We start from the raw sequence: 20,206 nt of genomic DNA on the forward strand, positions 1-20,206 counted from the left end.
AAAGCAATCCTATTTGGAGTTCAGAATGTGAGGTCTAATTGTTTTGCACTTTTAGAGACTTTGGAATTTTGAAGGTCAATCTCAGATGGTATAGAGAGATTTGCTGCAGCTGCCTGTGGGATTTTGTAGCATGATTTTTCCAGGCGGAGATCTTCTCCCTTTTACTTCATGCGGCCCATGACTCATTCTTCCCTGTCATGCATCTCTCCTAAACTCCTGTCATGGCCTTTCATGTCTCTTTTACTACTGCATGCCTTTGCATGTGTTATTTACTTTACTGTAATGCCTTCTTCTTTACCAGCGTGATAGAATTTTCACTCATCCTTTAAAATGTAGCTTTCTCTTCCTGAACCTATACCAAGAGCATATCTTTTCTTCCCCAATTAGTTGTTACTATTGGTACTATGTACCATGTTCTATTGGTACTATGTGAATACCTTCTGTTAATTATCACAGGATACTCTGAGTTATACTTAGCTGTCTGTATATGAGTCTCTACAACTAGTGTGGAAGCTCCTTATGAGTATAGATCATGTAGTAGTTTTTCCATTGTTAATGTTTGTATTAGATCCCTACTATATGTTTATAAAATGAATGAAATTTATATACATTAAGTTTTCATATTAACGACAAGATCTTTTTTTTTTATTATACTTTAAGTTCTAGGGTACATGTGCACAACGTGCAGGTTTGTTACATATGTATACATGTGCCTTGTTGGTGTGCCGCACCCATTAACTCATCATTTACATTAGGTATATCTCCTAATGCTATCCCTCCCCACTACCCGCTCCCCACATTGGACCTGGTGTGTGATGCTCCCCTTCTTGTGTCCAAGTGATCTCATTGTTCAATTCCCACCTATGAGTGAGAACATGTGGTATTTGGTTTTCTGTTCTTGCGATAGTTTGCTGAGAATGATGGTTTCCAGCTGCATCCTTGTCCCTACAAAGGACACAAACTCATCCTTTTTTATGGCTGCATAGTATTCCATGGTGTATATGTGCCACATTTTCTTAATCCAGTCTGTCACCGATGGACATTTGGGTCGATTCCAAGTCTTTGCTATTGTGAATAGTGCCGCAATAAACATATGTGTGCATGTGTCTTTATAGCAGCATGACTTATAATCCTTTGGGTATATCCCCAGTAATGGGATGGCTGGGTCAAATGGTATTTCTAGTTCTAGATCCTTGAGGAATCGCCACACTGTCTTCCACAATGGTTGAACTAGTTTACAGTCCCACCAACAGTGTAAAAGTGTTCCTATTTCTCTACATCCTCTCTAGCACCTGTTGTTTCCTGACTTTTAAATGATTGCCATTCTAACTGGTGTGAGATGGTATCTCATTGTGGTTTTGATTTGCATTTGTCTGATGGCGAGTGATGATGAACATTTTTTCATGTGTCTGTTGTCTTTTGAGAAGTGTCTGTTCATATCCTTTGCCTACCTTTTGATGGGATTATTTGTTTTTTTTCTTTTTTTTTTTTTTTTTTTGAGACGGAGTCTCACGCTGTTGCCCAGGCTGGAGTGCAGTGGCGCGATCTCGGCTCACTGCAAGCTCCGCCTCCCGGGTTCCCGCCATTCTCCTGCCTCAGCCTCCTGAGTAGCTGGGACTACAGGCGCCCGCCACCGTGCCCGGCTAATTTTTTGTATTTTTAGTAGAGACGGGATTTCACTGTGGTCTCGATCTCCTGACCTTGTGATCCGCCCTCCTCTGCCTCCCAAAGTGCTGGGATTACAGGCTTGAGCCACCGCGCCCGGCCGTTTTTTTTCTTATAAATTTGATTGAGTTCTTTATAGGTTCTGGATATTAGCTCTTTGTCAGATGCGTAGATTGCAAAAATTTTCTCCCATTCTATAGGTTGCCTGTTCACTCTGATGGTAGTTTCTTTTGCTGTACAGAAGCTCTTTAGTTTAATGAGATCCCATTTGTCAATTTTGGCTTTTGTTGCCGTTGCTTTTGGTGTTTTAGACATGAAGTCCTTGCCCATGCCTATGTCCTGAATGGTATTACCTAGGTTTTCTTCTAGGGTTTTTATGGTTTTAGGTGTAACATTTAAGTCTCTAATCCATCTTGAATTAATTTTCGTATAAGGAGTAAGGAAAGGATCCAGTTTCAGCTTTCTACTTATGGCTAGCCAATTTTCCCAGCACCATTTATTAAATAGGGAATCCTTTCCCCATTTCTTGTTTTTGTCAGGTTTGTCAAAGATCAGATGGTTGTAGATGTGTGGTATTATTTCTGAGGACTCTGTTCTGTTCCATTGGTCAATATGTCTGTTTTGGTACCAGTACCATGCTGTTTTGGTTACTGTAGCCTTGTAGTATAGTTTGAAGTCATGTAGCATGATGCCTCCAGCTTTGTTCTTTGGCTTAGGATTGTCTTGACAATGAGGGCTCTTTTTGGTTCCGTCTGGTCCTGGACTTTTTTTGGTTGGTAGGCTATTAATTATTGCCTCGATTTCAGAGCCTGCTATTGGTCTATTCAGGTATTTAGCTTCTTCCTGGTTTAGTCTTGGGAGAGAGTAAGTGTCCAGGAAATTATCCATTTCTTCTAGGTTTTCTAGTTTATTTGTGTAGAGGTGTTTATAGTATTCTCTGATGGTAGTTTGTATTTCTGTGGGGTTGGTGGTGACATCCCCTTTACATTTTTTATTGCGTCTATTTGATTCTTCTCTCTTTTCTTTATTAGTCTTGCTAGCGGTCTATCAATTTTGTTGATCTTTTCAAAAAACCAGCTCCTGGATTCATTGATTTTTTGGAGAGTTCTTTCTGTCTCTATCTCTTTTAGTTCTGCTCTGATCTTAGTTATTTCTTGCCTTCTGCTAGCTTTTGAATGTGTTTGCTCTTGCTTCTCTAGTTCTTTTAATTGTGATGCTAGGGTGTCAATTTTAGATCTTTCCTGCTTTCTCTTGTGGGCATTTAGTGCTATAAATTTCCCTCTACACACTGCTTTAAATGTGTCCCAGAGATTCTGGTATGTTGTATCTTTGTTCTTATTGGTTTCCAAGAACATCTTTATTTCTGCCTTCATTTTGTTATGTACCCAGTAGTCATTCAGGAGCAGGTTGTTCAGTTTCCATGTAGTTGAGTGGTTTTGATTGAGTTTCTTGGTCCTGAGTTCTAGTTGAATTGCACTGTGGTCTGAGAGACAGTTTGTTATAATTTCTGTTCTTTTGCATTTGCTGAGGACTGCTTTACTTCCAACTATGTGGTCATTTTTGGAATAAGTGTGATCTGGTGCTGAGAAGAATGTATATTTTGTTGATTTGGGGTGGAGAGTTCTGTAGATGTCTATTAGTTCTGCTTGGCGCAGAGTTGAGTTCAATTCCTGGATATCCTTGTTAACTTTCTGTCTCGTTGATCTGTCTAATGTTGACAGTGGGGTGTTAAAGTCTCCCATTATTGTATGGGAGTCTAAGTCTCTTTGTAAGTCTCTAAGGACTTGCTTTATGAACCTGGGTGCTCCTGTATTGGGTGCATATATATTTAGGATAGTTAACTCTTCCTGATGAATTGATCCCTTTACCATTATGTAATGGCCTTCTTTGTCTCTTTTGATCTTTGATGGTTTAAAGTCTGTTTTATCAGAGACTAGGATTGCAGCCCCTGCTTATTTTTGTTTTCCATTTGCTTGGTAGATCTTCCTCCATCCCTTTATTTTGAGCCTATGTGTGTCTCTGCATGTGAGATGGGTCTCCTGAATACAGCAAACTGATGGGTCTTGACTCTTTATACAATTTGCCAGGCTGTGTCTTTTAATTGGAGCATTTAGTCCATTTACATTTAAGGTTAATATTGTTATGTGTGAACTTGATCCTGTCATTATGATATTAGCTGGTTATTTTGCTCGCTAGTTGATGCAGTTTCTCCCTAGCATCGATGGACTTTACATTTTGACATGTTTTTGCAATGGCTGGTAACTGTTGTTCCTTTCCATATTTAGTGCTTTCTTCAGGATCTCTTGTAGGGCAGGCCTGGTGGTGACAATATCTCTAAGTATTTGCTTGTCTGTAAAGGATTTTATTTCTCCTTCACTTATGAAACTTAGTTTGGCTGGATATGAAATTCTGGGTTTAAAATTCTTTTCTTTAAGAATGTTGAATATTGGCCCCCACTCTCTTCTGGCTTGTAGAGTTTCTGCCGAGAGATCTGCTGTTAGTCTGATGGGCTTCCCTTTGTGGGTAACCCGACCTTTCTCTCTGGCTGCCCTTAACATTTTTTCCTTCATTTCCACTTTGGTGAATCTGACAATTTTGTGTCTTGGAGTTGCTCTTCTCGAGGAGTATCTTTGTGGCATTCTCTGTGTTTCCTGAATTTGGATGTTGACCTGTCTTACTAGCTTGGGGAAGTTCTCCTGGATGATATCCTGCAGAGTCTTTTCCAACTGGGTTCCATTTTCCCCATCACTTTCAGGCATACCAATCAGACGTAGATTTGGTCTTTTCACATAATCCCATATTTCCTGGAGGTTTTGTTCATTTCTTTTTACTCTTTTTTTCTCCACACTTCTCTTCTCGCTTCATTTCATTCATTTGATCTTCAATCGCTGATACTCTTTCTTCCAATTGATCGAGTAGGTTACTGAAGCTTGTGCATTTGTCACGTAGTTCTCGTGTTATGGTTTTCATCTCTATCAGTTCTTTTAAGGTCTTCTCTGCATTGATTATTCTAGCCATCCATTCATCCATTCTTTTTTCAAGGTTTTTCATTTCTTTGCGCTGGTTACGTACTTCCTCCTTTAGCTCTGAGAAGTTTGATCGACTGAAGCCTTCTTCTCTCATCTCGTCAAAGTCATTCTCCGTCCAGCTTTGTTCTGTTGCTGGCGATGAGCTGCGTTCCTTTGGAGGGGGAGATGCTCTCTGATTTTTTGAATTTCCAGCTTTTCTGCACTGCTTTTTCCCCATCTTTGTGGTTTTATCTGCCTTTGGTCTTTGATGATGGTTACGTACTGATGGGGTTTTGGTGTGGGTGTCCTTTCTGTTTGTTAGTTTTCCTTCTAACAGTCAGGACCCTCAGCTGTAGGTCTGTTGGAGTTTGCTTGAGGTCCACTCCAGACCCTGTTTGCCAGGGTATCAGCAGCGGAGGCTGCAGAAGATTGAATATTGCTGCACAGTAAGGGTTGCTGTCTGATTCTTGCTCTGGAAGCTTCGTCTCAGGGGTGTACCCCACTGTGTGAGGTGTGAGATGTCAGTCTGCACCTAGTGGGAGATGTCTCCCAGTTAGGCTACTCAGGGGTCAGGGACCCACTTGAGCAGGCAGTCTGTCTGTTCTCAGATCTTAACCTCCATGTTGGGAGATCCGCTGCTCTCTTCAAAGCTATCAGACAGGGGCATTTACCTCTGCCGAGGTTTTTGCTGCTTTTTGTTTAGCTATGCCCTGTCCCCAGAGGAGGAGTCTACAGAGGCAGGCCGGCCTCCTTGAGCTGCGGTGGGCTCCACCCAACTCGCGCTTCCCAGTGGCTTTGTTTACCCACTTAAGCCTGAGCAATGGTGGGCACCCCTTCCCCAGCCTTGCTGCTGCCTTGCAGTTAGATCTCAGACTGCGGTGCTAGCAATGAGGGAGGCTCTGTGGGCGTGGGACCTTCTGGGCCAAGTGTGGGCTATAATCTCCTGGTGTGCCATTTACTAAGACCCTTGGTAAAGCACAATATTAGGGTGGGAGTTACTCGATTTTCCAGGTGGTGTGCGTCTCAGTTTCCCTTGGCTAGGAAAAGGGATTCCCTTCCCCCTTGCACTTCCCAGGTGAGGTGATGCCTCGCCCTGCTTCACCTCTTGCTGGTTGGGCTCCACCAGCTGACCAGCACCGATTGTCCAGCACTCCCCAGTGAGATGAACCTGGTACCTCAGTTGAAAATGCAGAAATCACCCGTCTTCTGTGTCACTCATGCTGGGAGCTGGAGGCTGGAGCTGTTCCTAATCAGGAAATAATCATGATCTGTTTTTTATAGGCTATTGTTAAGTTCGTCATCAGCTTCTGTCTTGCAAAATCTTAAACCGTAGTCATTCTGCATTCAACTGAAGTTACAGTTTTTTATAAGTGAATTATTCTTGATTGAGATAGGATATTTTCAGAGTTGGTATATGACATTTGAAGACCATTGTACATTTCAGTGCTCATTTAGATATGCTGCATTGCCTTCATTCAAGTCCCTGATTTTTATACTCTCAGATATCTGTCTCTTAGAAAATATGAGTTTTTATTCAATAGGAGGGAAAGGCATATATGAGTCTGTAGTTGCTTTATGTCGAGTAAGCTTATTATTCTAAAAATATGTCATTAATTAATGAGAAATATAGAAATTTCAACTTTATTAGATAAATTAATGATTTCTAGATTGAATAATATTTATAAATTGTTTTTAAGAATAATTTGAGCTAAATGTCACTATTGAAATGGAAGCTGTAAAATACTTATAGATTACAATGTCCATTACTGAGAACTCGCTACCTACCAGCTACAAACTACTATGTGATTTATCTCTATCTCTATATAAATCTGTCTCTTTGTCAACCCATCAATCAATAATTGTATACCTACTATATACCAAATACTAGGTACTTTATAATTTATTTTTTAATCCTTTTAACAATGATTGTGTTAGAGACTCTATTATTATTTCTGTTTTATGGATGAGGAAGCCAGACACAGAGTGATTATTTGCCAAAAATGTACTTACCTAGTAAGTGGTTAAACTGGGGTTAAACTCAGTTCTTTTTGGTTCCATAGATTATGTATTGATAATTTCTACTCCATCTGACTGCTTTGCATATTTACATTTTTTCTGTCTATTTGGTATTTAGGTGTTAGATCTTTCTTGAGTATTGTTATTTGTCACATAAAATTCTAATGAAAGTGCTTTGATAGTTGGTAGAGCTGTTTTCCCAATGCTGAATAATGGATATATGGTTATAATTTCTTTATCATGACATTTTGCACAGTCTTATGTCACAATATCACTCAATAAGAATTCAATCTTAAATTTTACAGTTTTTAAAAACAAGGAAAAAGTGTTTCATAATGTTTATAGATTATTGTATACTTTTAAAGTTTAAAATAATTTATAACTTTTAATTATAAACTCATTTACAATTTTTTTTATTTCTTTCATACAGGTACCAAGTACTTGCTTTTGCAACAGATGCAGATAAAAGGCAGGAGACTGAACAGCAAAAACTTGGTTCTGGAAAAAGACTAGTTGTAAGGCCTTTTTTTAATATATACAAATTTCAATAATGCCGTATTTACTCACATATGTTTGTTAAGAATAAGAATTCATGGGAAGAAAATGTAAAAAAAAAAAGTCAGCCATTCCCTTTCCTGTGTTATGATTGTATTAATGACCTAAGAATTGAGTTGGTTGTTGTTAAGCAGTGGAAACACATGCCTGGTCATGGTCGTAATATAACAGATTGTAGAGTTGTACCACTAGAACCATGGATATCCAGATGGAGTCACGTTTAACAAATAAAAATGGAAACATTTTAAAAATCTCTCCTTAATAGGCAAAATTTTGTAGATTATATTCTTCTCTTTGAAGTGTCTTTTCTCTAGCTGCTTTCCAGATTTTCTCTTATCACTTGTTTGGAGCAATGGGATTATAATGTGTACTTTTCTTTCTCTCTTTTTGAGCTTAAGATTTGTTAAGCTTCTTGCATCTGCGAATATTTAGTTTGCATAAAATTTAGAAATGTTTTGGCCATTAATTCTTTAAATATTTTGTAACTAATAGGCTTGCGACCAAATATATAAGTAAAAGAGAACAGTTCACAGCTCACAAAGGTAGTTAGCTCACAGACAAAGGTGAAGTTTGATAATTTGAAAAGTAGTTTTAAGAAAAATTGTAAATGATGAATTCTGCATTTAATGTAAATTGGGGAATAGATGGTGATTATGAACTCTTCCTTATCTTGAGAACTTCTATAGACAGCAAGGCAAAAAATAGAAGGAACTAAAATTACGGTGGAAACATTGAAGTAAATCTGAAGATACACATGAAGGAAGCTGAATGGAGAAATAATATAGAATTTAGAATACTAACATAATAATATTGGAGAAGATTATGCAGAATTTTCTGTATTAGGATACAGAAGTTCAGACGGTGGTAGAACAGAAGGGTAACTTGGAAAGAGTCAAGAATCAGATGAAGATATATATTTTTTTCATTGGTGGTAAAAAGTAAAAGAGCACAATGAATAAAAATATGGTATAATTTTACACAGAATTTAGAAGCACCATAGTAATAATAGTTAAAGCACAGATTGAAGTCGAACAGGTCTTGAGAGCTTTACTTTTTTTTTGAGCAAGTTACAGCAAGTTTGTTAGCCTTACTAAATCTCAGTTTCCTCATTTGCAAAATGATGATAATATCTATTTTAAAATGTTGTTATTAGGCTGGGCATGGTGGCTCATGCCTGTAATCCCAGCACTTTGGCAGGCTGAGGCAGGTGGATCACCTGAGGTCAGGAGTTCGAGAGCAACCTGGCCAAAATGAAGAAACCCTGTCTCCACTAAAATACAAAATTACCTGGGCATGGTAGCGCATGCCTGTAGTTCTAGCTACTTGGGAGGCTGAGGCAGGAGAATCGCTTGAACAACCCCGGGGGCAGAGGTTGCAGTAAGCCGAGATCACACCACCATACTCCAGCCTGGGTGACAGAGCAAGACTCTGTCTCAAAACTTGTTGTTATTAGATAAATTATATATCTTATATATAAATATATGATTGTGTGTAATATATAAAGCACATAGCAAAATGTCTAGATGAACTTATATGATAATGGTGATTAAATTGTCCTTTGACCTCCTCAATAGTTGTGTTCTTCCATTTGTTTCTTGTAGTCTGCACTTCAGCCTTATAGGGCCTCTCATTGTTCCAAATATTCCATGGCTCTTCTTCATTCTAGGCATATGGTTTTTCTTCTGTCTGGAATAGCCTTTCCTTATCATTTGCAGTTTTTATTGATTACTCCATGCCTCAAACTGAGGATGTATTCTGAAGGCAATTGCAGTTGAGTAGTTTTTCCATTCGATTGGTGAATAGAGTGAGAAATAGCAGTAAACTTCATTTTGTTACATGATAGTCGCTTTGCAGGACTGTGATACCATGGGAGCAGTATTCAGTCTATTGCAGAAGAAACAGAACTTATCCAATGGAATTCTTTTAATAAGATAGTTGTGGGAAGACATTTAATAGCTTCCTTTGTTACTCACAGCTACCTTTTTATTGATTTCTATTTAAGTCTTTTGTGTGTTCAGAAAAATAATTTGTATACTTGAATTCTCTTAGATTCATTGAGATTTGTCTTATGGCGTATAATATGATCTATCTTGGTAAATGTTCAGTGTGCACCTGAAAAGAATGTGTATTTTTTGCTGTTGTTAGAGTGTTTCATATATGTCAATTAGATTATGTTGGATGATAGTGTTGTTCAACTCTTCTGTATCCTTATTCGTTTTTTTACTAGTTATTGGTTTTTTTTTTTTTTACTAGTTATTCGTTTTTTACTAGTTATTATTAGTTATTGAGAGGGGGGTATTGAAATCTCTGACTGTAATTGTGGATTTTTCTGTATCTCCTTGGAAATATATCTATCTTTCTCTATCTATCTATTTATTTATTTATTTTTGATACGGAGCCTTGGTCTGTCACCCAGGCTGGACTGATCTTGGTTCACTGAAACCTCCGCCTCCCGGATTCAAGTGATTCTCCTGCCTCAGCCTCCTGAGTAGCTGGGACTATAGGCGTGTACCACTATGTCCAGCTAATTTTTTGTATCTTTAGGAGAGATGGGGTTTTGCCATGTTGGCCAGGCTGGTCTCTATCTCCTGACCTTGTGATCTGCCCTCCTCAGCCTCCCGAAGTGCTGGGGTTACAAGCATGAGCCACCGTGCCCGGCATATGTCTGTATTTATTTGTGTATTTTTTGCTTCAGATATTTTGGAATTCTGTTATTAGGTGCATAAACATTTAAGACTGTTCTGTTTCATGATGAACCCATCCCCTTTATATTATGAAATGACGTTTATCCTTTTGTTTGATAATCTTCTTTTTTCTGAGACCTACTTACTCTGTTGGTAAAATACTCAGTTTTCTTTTGATCAGTGTTATTCTGATACCTTTTCCTATCTTTTCACTTTGAACCTGTTTCGGCCTGTGTACTTCTAGTGCATAATTTATAAGCAGTATGTAGTTGGTTGGGATTTGCTTTTTAAAATCAGTATGATATATACTCTGCCATTTAATTTTGTTTTATTTATCTATATGCCTGTCTAGTTTTTTTGGTTTCCTTTTCCTCTTTTTCTGCTTTTCTTTGGCTTTATCCAGTTTTTTTTAAATTCTATTTTATCTTTTTTGGTTTATTAGCTGTAACTCTTTGTTTTGTTATTTTAGTGTTTGCTTTAGGGTTTCCATTATTTATCTTTGGCTTAACTCTATTTTCAGGTGATATATTACCTTATATATAATATAAGAACTATGCTTATGTTTCCTACCTTCCAGCCTTTGTGCTATTGTCCTATATTTTATTTTTACATAGGCTGTGAACCCCATATTACATTGTAATTATTTTTACATAAATAATCAATTACATTTTAATGAGATTCAAATTACAAGAAAAATATGTATTTACCCATGTAGGTATAATTTCTGTTGTTCTTTTTAATTTCTATAACTCCATCTTTCCATCTGGTTTCATTTTCCTTCAAACTAAAGGAATTCCTTTCACATTTCTTTTAGTGTGGGTCTGCTGGTGAATTTTTCATTTTTTTATGTGTATACTGTTCTTGAGGTTATCACTGGGACACAGTTAAGTTAGTTGGAAACAGTTTGATTTTGGGGGGCCTTGTTCTCAAGACTTGTTAAGTGGGACCAGGGCAATGCTCATTTTAGGGCTACTTTTTCTTTACTCCTCAGGCAAGATCCTTCTTAGTACTGTACCCAATTAGCTCAGAATTATGAGGTTTTGCAGCCTGGCTGGTAGGCACAGGAAATATCTTTTACCCTGTGTGAATGCTGGGCACTGTTATCTCTAATCTTTTGGGTGGTTCTTTCCCTGGCCTTGTGTAGTTTCCTTACAAGAATATGCCAGTAAGTACTCAGCTGAGTATTCGAGGGCACTCTCTGCAGATGTCCACAGTTCTGTCTGTGTGCAGCTATTTGGTGTGCTGTCTTGTTAACTCCAACTGCTGTGGTTTCTCCAGACTCTGAGTATCCATCTCCACAATTCACAGAGTCTGCTGGGCTCTGCCTAAGTTCCTCTTCCCTGCGCTATGGCCTAGAAACTCTTTTAAGGCTGGAGCAATCATGCCACTCACCTCATTTGTTTTCTGTCTTTAAAGGATTGCTGTGCTTTGTTGTCTGGTGTCCAGTGCCTTGCAAACTGTTGTTTCATTTATTTTGTCCATTTTGTGGTTGTTTTAGGTGGGATGCTAAATCATTTCCCTATTACTCCATCTTGGCTGGAACTGGAAGAATTTTTTTTTATCATTGTTCTTAGCAAATTTCTGTGTTTTATGAGACTCATTAATTCAGAATGTAGTGTATTTCCCTAAGCGGAGGTCACAGAGAGTGGCATTCAGTACCTGGTAAATTGAAAGTATTTATTGGCTGGATCTCAGACTGTGGCCTCAGAAACATGATTTGCCTGTTCACTTTGAATAAATCACCTCTCAGAGTGAGGCCCACATCAGCCTGAGTTACAGACACTGATGTACAAAGCCGAATGCTAGCCTGTTACAATATAATGAGAAATATAACTGTCATGGGACTGATATTCATGTCTTGTCCAGTGGAATCATTTTATATAGGTAAGCAATACTTGAGCCAAATAGTAATCAAATAATTTCTTAGTGTTAAATTCTAGTTGAGCTTAAGATAGTCTGATGCACCTACCTAGGTTCATTAGGCTGTCTCCCTTCTACAGATTGTTCTTGTATATATACTGGCAATATCTGCCTTTCTGGCCAGCCCCATTTGGATTTTATACCTTCTTCAAATATTTTAGTATCTAAAGTAGATGAATACCTAAGATCATGTCTTGATGGCCAAAAATTCATCTTGTCTTTAATGTGATTTTTCATGATCTTTTCTTGGATCCATTGTTTGTTGATTATACCCTAACTTTCACAGCAGCCCCCAGTTCCTCTTTGTGCAGATTTTTCTTTGTGAAACCATTCACTGTTACTTTCGTATACAATACATGCCTGTCAGGGACCCCGGCTTGGGCCCACAGTGAAGCCCTCCCTTTTTGGGCCGATTAATGGATTGATTGCAGCTCTGCATCTTTCTCCGGTGAAGCACCAGGAGACAAGACCCTTGGTTCCAGCCACTGCTAAGGTCCCTTCCTCTGCTGCCTCTAAGCTGGGGAGGGAATATAAAGCCTGAGATCTCCCCAGAGAGGCAGAGTGCAGCCTGGGAGTGCCAAGCTGTGATCTACAGCCAGCACAGAAGTGGGAGAAGAGCCCACACTTTCAGAGCATTGATAGGGAGCATGATGGCAGCTACTGCAGTGAGCTGAGATTGTGCCACCACATTCCAGCCTGGGCAACAGAGTGAGACTCCAATTGGAAAAAAAAAAAAGGCCAGGCGCGGTGGCTTACACCTGTAATCCCAGCACTTTGGGAGGCCGAGGCAGGTGGATCATGAGGTCAGGAGATCGAGACCATTCTGGCCAACATGGTGAAACCCCATCTCTACTAAAAACACAAAAGTTAGCTGGGCGTGGTGGCGTGTGCCTGTAGTCACAGCTACTTGGGAGTCTGAGGCAGGAGAATCGTTTGAACCCAGGAGTCGGAGGTTGCAGTAAGCCGAGATCGCACCACTGCACTCCAGCCTGGCAACAGAGCGTGACTCTGTCTCAAAAGGAAAAAAAAAAAAGAAAATAGAGAGGAGCCACATAAGTGAGAAAGAGCCTACCTACTGATCAATACACTTGCTAACATACCCCACTTTGAAACCAAAGGCAAGAATTTAGCTATAAATAAAAACCTTGCAGAAAGCTTCAGCCCTCTGAAAACATCCAGAAAAGTAGTCTACTGACTGTACTCAATTTACACCTCACAAAAAGGAATACTCATGCACACAGATAAAAAAGAACCAGTGCAAGAGCTCTGGCAACTCAAAAGGCCACAGTGTTTTCCTTCCTCTAAATTATCACACTAATTCTACAGCAAAGGTTGTTAACTGGGCTGAGATGGCTAAAGTGACAGAAATAGAATTCAGAATATGGATAGGAAAGGAAGACCATTGAGATTCAGGAGAATGTCAAAATCCAATCCAAGAAATCTAAGAATCACAATAAAATGACACAAGAGCTGGCAGACGAAATAGCCAGTATAGAAAATAACTTAACTGGACCTGATAAAGCTGTAAAACACACTACAAGAATTCATAATGTAATCACAAGTATTAATGGCAGAAGAGACCACACTGTGGAAAGAATCTCAGAGCTTGAAGACAGGCTTTCTGAAATAAGACAGTCAGACAAAAATAAAGAAAAAAGATAAGAAATGAACAAAACCTCCAAGAAATTTGGTGTTATGTAAAGAGACCAACTCTATGACTCATTGGCATCCCTGAAAGAGATGGGGAGAAAGCAAGCAAGTTGGAAAACCTCTTTCAGGATATCATTCATGAAAAATTCCCCAACCTCACTAGAGAGACTGATATTCAAATTTAGGAAATGCAGAGAACCCCTGCAAGATACTATACAAAAAGATCATCCCCAAGACACATAATCATCTGATTCTGTAAGGTCAAAATGGAGAAAAAATGTTACAGGCATCTAGAGAGAAAGGTCAGGCTACCTCCAAAGGGAGCTCCATCAGGCTAATAGTGGACCTTTCAGCAGAAACCTTACAAGCCAGAAGAGATTCGAGGCCTGTATTCAACATTCATAAAGAAAAATATTCAACCAAGAATGTCACATCCAGTCAAACCAAGCTTCGTATGTGAAGGAGAAATAAGAATCTTTTCAGACAAGCAAGTGAGAAGGGAAATTGTTACCACCAGACCTGCCTTACTAGAGCTCCTGAAAGAAGCACTAAATATGGAAAAGAAAGACTGTTACTAACCAATACAAAAAACACTTAAGTACATGAACTAATGACACTATAAAGCAGCCACATAAACAAGTCTGCATAATAACCAGTTAACAACACAATGACAGTATCAAATCCACACATATCAATACTAACCTTGAATGTAAACAGGCTAAATGCCCCATTTAAAAGACACAGAGTGGCAAGCTGGATCAAAAAGCAAGACACAATGGTATGCTGCCTTCAAGAGACCCATCTCACATGCTGTACACCTGTAGGCTTAAAATAAAAAGATGAAGAAAACTCTATGAAGCAAATGGAAAAAAGCAGGAGTTGCAATTCTAATTTCAGGCAAAACAGACTTTAAACCAACAAAGATAAAAAAAGACAAGGGCATTACATAACAGTAAAGGGTTCAATTCAACATGAAAATCTAACTATCCTAAATATATATACACCCAACACAGAAGCATCCATATTCATAAAGCAATTTCTTAGAGACCTACTAAGAGATTTAGACTGCCACACAATAATAGTGGGAGACTTCAACACCCCATTGACCCTATGAGACAGATCATTGAGGCAGAAAATTAACAAAGAGATTCAAGGTCTGAATGTAATACTTGACCAAATGGACCTAATAGACATCTATAAAACTCTCCATCCCAAAACAACAGAATATTCATTCTTCTCGTCACCACATGGCACATACTCTAAAATCAACTACACAATTGGATATAAAACAATCCTCAGCAAATTCAAAAATATCAAAATACCCATCAACAGTAGACTGGATAAAGAAAATGTGGTACATATGCACCATGGAATACTATGCAGCCATAAAAAAGAATGAGATTATGTCATTTGCAGAAACATGGATGGAACTGGAGGCCTGTATCTTTAGTAAACTAATGCAGGAACAGAAAACCAAATATCACATGTTCTCACTTCAGTATCATATGTTCTTACTTTCACTTGAGGGTGAAAGGCGGGAGGAGGAAGAGGATCAGAAAAAATAACTATCACATACTACATACTACACTTAGTATGTGTGTAATAAAACAATCTATACACCAAGCCTCTGTGAAATGAATTTACCTATGTAACAAACCTTCCTATGTATCCCTGAACCTAAAGTAAAAGTTAGAAAAACTGAAAACTATATGCCTGTCTGCCAATATTTTTCAAAATGGTATGTCTTTGCTCTTTTGCATTTTCCTGACTTAGAAATATTGTATGGGAGATGAATCCTGAAAAGCGCTCATTTTACATTCATTCTTTCATTACTTTAAGAAGCATTTATTGAACATTAACCACATCCCAGCAATATGGAGATATCCTGGAGTAGCTCATATGTATAGAATATTCTGCTATACTCTCTAGTGGCTTGGTGACTACTCTGTATATGCATATTGATATATTTTTAGTTGTCCTATAAAAACACATGTACAATCATAATGACAATTTTTATGGATTATTAAATTTGATTTGCAAATTAAGCACAATATTGTTTTCATGGAAGTTTTTTAGGGAAGCAGGTAAGTTTTTTAGTGATTTTGAACTGCAGAATAGCTAATATCACTTTTTTGGTCCGTGGTAAGACATGGAACAAAACTTTGATTAGAGTCTTGTAAAATACCAGAAAAATGGTCATAGCGGAAAAAAAAAAAAAAAGAAGAAAGAAATGAAAGAGATTAGCCCATCTTTATATTTCTGCTTTGTTGTAAAGCAATTTCTTAATTTGTATTGATATGAAAATAACTGAAATTTTCTGAGGTTAGCAACTAAATTGATCTTGAGTTTTGCTTTTTAGGTGGATTGGACTCTAAATATTGGAGAGCAGGCCCTCGATATATGTATTGTCTCTTTCAATCAGTCGGCATCCTCTGTTTTTGTTCTTGGTGAGAGAAACTTCTTTTGCCTTAAGGATAATGGACAAATTCGGTTCATGAAGAAGCTTGACTGGAGCCCAAGTTGTTTTCTGCCTTATTGCTCAGGTGTGTAGAAAGATTTTCTTTTATCTCTTCCGTATGTCAAGGCTGTGTGATATACACCGGAAAAAAGCCACACTCATACACATATTTCAAACATATATGAAAACAGTTTAATACTGAATATGTAATGGATATTTTAACTTTAAAAGTTTGAATAGAAGTTTGATATAAAGCATACATTTGGTTTCGTCAGTCATTTTACTTTGTACAAAATGACTTGTAAAATTGGCCTCCGGCATACGTTAATACTTTCCATTATGTGTCTGTTCAAGATGCTTTCAAGAGAACATCAGACTCTTTTATAAGCACAATAGTAATGTCTAATAGAATGAATTATATGTAGTGAATGCCTAGTAAATCATTAGCTTAAATGTGTTACATATTAATGAAATTCATGCTTTCTAGATGAAATGCAAAAATGTTGGCGATTATCTAGTTATAGCTTCCAAGACTGTAAAATGATTCCTTTCTTTTTTATACTAGTAGATTAAACTTACAAAATAATGTTTTATTACATAAAATCTTTATGTATTAAAATCAAGGTGTTAGAATTAGTTTGTGTTATCAATTTCCTAAAAGAGATATACTGTTTCAAATGACTGTTTTCTTAGTGTCTCTTTTCTGTATCTTCAACTTCCAGTTTCTGAAGGAACAATAAATACTTTGATTGCAAATCATAATAACATGTTGCATATTTATCAAGATGTGACACTGAAGTGGGCCACCCAACTTCCCCACATTCCTGTAGCAGTAAGAGTGGGCTGTTTGCAGTAAGTGATTTAATTTAACACAGTTTTAAAAGAGGATGTTAGTCAAGAAATTTTCTAGAAGTTCTATGAAATAATGACAAGTGATTTTATTAAAAAATTACAAGTGACATTGTAGTATGAATGTCAATAATGAAAGTAATTTAAAATATAATTTTATTGGAAAGAAAGGATAATTAGTGCTATTAATCATTTTCATTTAATATTTCTAGCAAGATATCCTTAGTAAATTAAAGGTAAAAGCTGATGAAGATATCAAGAAAATTGTTTACTTGATAGATTATTCTTTAGAATACAAAAAGATTTCTTTTAGCATTTGATGAGTCCCTTTTAGAGAACATTCACTGATAGACTGTGATGATATTACACTGTTCATCATAATAAGGTCTCATCTTGTTTCAGCCGTTTCATTAAGGCAAGTGATGCAGAATTGTTGATGATCATGTGTTTACACAGTTTAGATTTTAAGTGGGGCTACTTTGCATTTAAACTGAAAAACAGCATTCATACTTTAACATTAAATTTACCAAATCTATCAAAACTGACAGAAATGGTCCATATAAGTGAGTAATTTTTCTAGGTCATCAGTATAAAAAGTGAGATGCCGATGAACTTTTTAGCATCTTAGATTATGTTTAGGAATTGAAAATATCAGCAAACGTATAGAAACACAACTTTCCATAAAGCTTCATAGATTATTAGGTGTATTCAGTTCTACTTATTTATAATATTTTATTGAGCATTTAAAGGCCATACGGGGTGGGGCGCGGTGGCTCACGCCTGTAATCCCAGCTGTTTGGGAGGCTGAGGTGGTTGGATCACCTGAGGTCAGGAGTTCAAGACCAGCCTGGCCAACAGGGTGAAACCCCATCTCTACTAAAATACAAAATATTAGCCGGGTGTGGTGGCGTGTGCATGTAGTCCCAGCTGCTTGGGAGGCTGAGGCAGGAGAATTCCTTGAACCCGGGAGGCGGAGGTTGCAGTGAGCCTAGATCACGCGACTGCACTCCAGGCTGGGTGACAGAGCAAAAACTGTGGGCTTGAAACTGTGTCTCTCAAAAAAAAATAAAATAAAATAAAAGCCATATGTAGTCGAATTCTTCAGTGACACCTATAGTTTCTGATCAGGATGAAGTTGTTCTCTCCTATTAAGGGCTTGAGTGTAATATTATTGTTGAAGCTCAACAAAGGGTGTTCATATTTGCATCAATGTTTAATCTAAAGCCTGAATTTTGGAAAAATGGAAACATTTTTTTTGAAAACATTGAATATTTTAAAAAGAAGTTGCTTTCTTATGTTTTATGAGAAAAAAATATAATTTTAATTGCTATGCACTTAAGACAAGTTATAGTTATTTTCTGTCTGAAAAATAATTTAAAAATTTTGAGATTGGCTTTTGCAATGTCCATCACATAGTCTTCTTAAATTTGACAGAATATTCATACTCACCAGACATTTTGTATCAGATTTACTTAGAAGGATTTAGAACAGGAAAAACATCTTGCCAGCAGGGCAACATCAAGTATTTCACTTCTGGAAGAGTAATTCTTTCAGGAGTCTATGTATCCATCCAAAGCTGTTCTCTTTGGTCTCTTAAGTGACAGTTCAATTGCAAAAAGACAGATCCACACTGGTGGGTATGGGCCTCATTTTGGCTTACAATCTTCATGCCCTGCAGGAGCCAATATCTTGAAATACTTAAAAATTATAGGCCGGGCGCGGTGGCTCAAGCCTGTAATCCCAGCACTTTGGGAGGCCGAGACGGGTGGATCACGAGGTCAGGAGATCGAGACCAACCTGGTGAACATGGTGAAACCCCGTCTCTACTAAAAAATACAAAAAACTAGCCGGGCGAGGTGGCGGCGCCTGTAGTCCCAGCTACTCGGGAGGCTGAGGCAGGAGAATGGCGTGAACCCGGGAGGCGGAGCTTGCAGTGAGCTGAGATCCGGCCACTGCAACTCCAGCCCGGGAGACAGAGCAAGACTCTGTCTCAAAAAAAAAAAAAAAAATTATTGGGGTTTTGGTGTGTATTTTGAGCACAGGAGAATGATAGGTAGAACGACCTTATTGAGAACATTTAGTTGAAATAAATATATTTTTACACATACATTATGTACAAGGGATGTACCCATTTCAAGAGTCACCATACTGAGGGAAGTGCAAAGATATGACTTCTCAGCAGATATTTTTTGTTGATTTATAGTTTTTGGTCTAGATACAACTTATGAGTTAAGGGTCAATAATAACTGAAATATTATTATTAGTAAAAAACCAAATTTTCATATAGTGTGCATCATGATGCTTATATTCATAAGTAGCCTGTCATTTTATTTTAGGTACCTGTGAGTGAACCTTCCTATTTCTCATAGCTTTTGCAAGATGACCGTTATAAACAATTAAATCCAAATATTGCCATTAGTATTTTCCACAATTAATGTATAAAAATAAATTCTAATTGTTCAACTGAAGATTTTTCTTATTCTTACATATAACTTAACACAAAGTATAGGATTAGACTGTTTGAAAGAATTCCATTGTAATTTCTATTAGAGTTTTTTTCTTCTTCAGTAAACTTTAATGCATGCAAAAGAAAATAAAGATTGTAAAACACTAGACTCAATTAACATAAAGTTTAGGAAAGTTTTCTGCCCTCACCACAATTGCAAGCTGTATGCTACAGTTATTTAAATACATTTTATAATAGTCACATCTTAAATCTTATTACTTATCTAAACTGAAGCAGTAAATGGATAATTTCAAAAATGATCATATGTATAGAACACCATAACTATATTTTAATCACTTGCAAAATACGCCGTGGACCATGGCGAGAGCACTCAGCTCTTAGCTCACGCTGAGGTTTTGGTTATTAACCACAAAAGGTAAGGGAGCTTCCAGTTTTGCTTTTTGGCTGTCAGATCATTTACAGGGGTGATGTTGGAATAGTAGGTGGTGTTACAGATACCCTACACAATGCAAAGCTAGTGAATACCAATATCTAGTCATCTGGCAAAAAAAGAAAAAAATACACCATAAACTAGCAAGAGCATCTGCAGCCAACTGCAGGCTAATGCCACATCTTTTCTCAAGGCTCTATCCTGGGCATGTGAAAGAAAAGCCCTGCTTTTGTCGTGATCAACAACAGCCTTCCTGTGAGGAAGACACTTCCTTGCCACGTGAGCACTGGTGGGCTTCTCACTTTTGCAAGCCCAAAATGTGACTCTTGCCATTCACCATGCTGCCCTCACTCCCTCACCTCATGGGCCACAAGAGGGTGGAAGAGCCAGGCAGATCTAAGGTGATGTCCCACAAGGGGTCTATGGTGGTGGAGACTCCATGGCAGACTTGGCAGGTGACATCCAACTGCAGGCCACCTGTTCTATGATGCAGAGCTGCAATCA

The 20,206-nt window shown here is 37.8% G+C and overlaps 1 protein-coding gene across 4 annotated transcripts in view; it reads left to right on the forward strand.

Moving 5' to 3' along the window:
* Positions 1–20,206, forward strand: part of LOC105475849 (Bardet-Biedl syndrome 9) — a 555,557-nt gene that overhangs the window by 199,874 nt on the left and 335,477 nt on the right. For all 4 annotated transcript variants that reach the window (XM_011731402.3, XM_011731401.3, XM_011731400.2 and 1 more), the window contains 3 exons: positions 7,120–7,204; positions 15,858–16,041; positions 16,679–16,808. In XM_011731402.3, coding sequence (XP_011729704.2) covers positions 7,120–7,204; positions 15,858–16,041; positions 16,679–16,808 — 399 coding nt within the window. The remainder of the gene's footprint in view (positions 1–7,119; positions 7,205–15,857; positions 16,042–16,678; positions 16,809–20,206) is intronic.

Source organism: Macaca nemestrina, chromosome 4 (genome assembly GCF_043159975.1).
Source record: "Macaca nemestrina isolate mMacNem1 chromosome 4, mMacNem.hap1, whole genome shotgun sequence".
In the NCBI taxonomy this organism is placed as follows: Eukaryota; Metazoa; Chordata; class Mammalia; order Primates; family Cercopithecidae; genus Macaca; species Macaca nemestrina.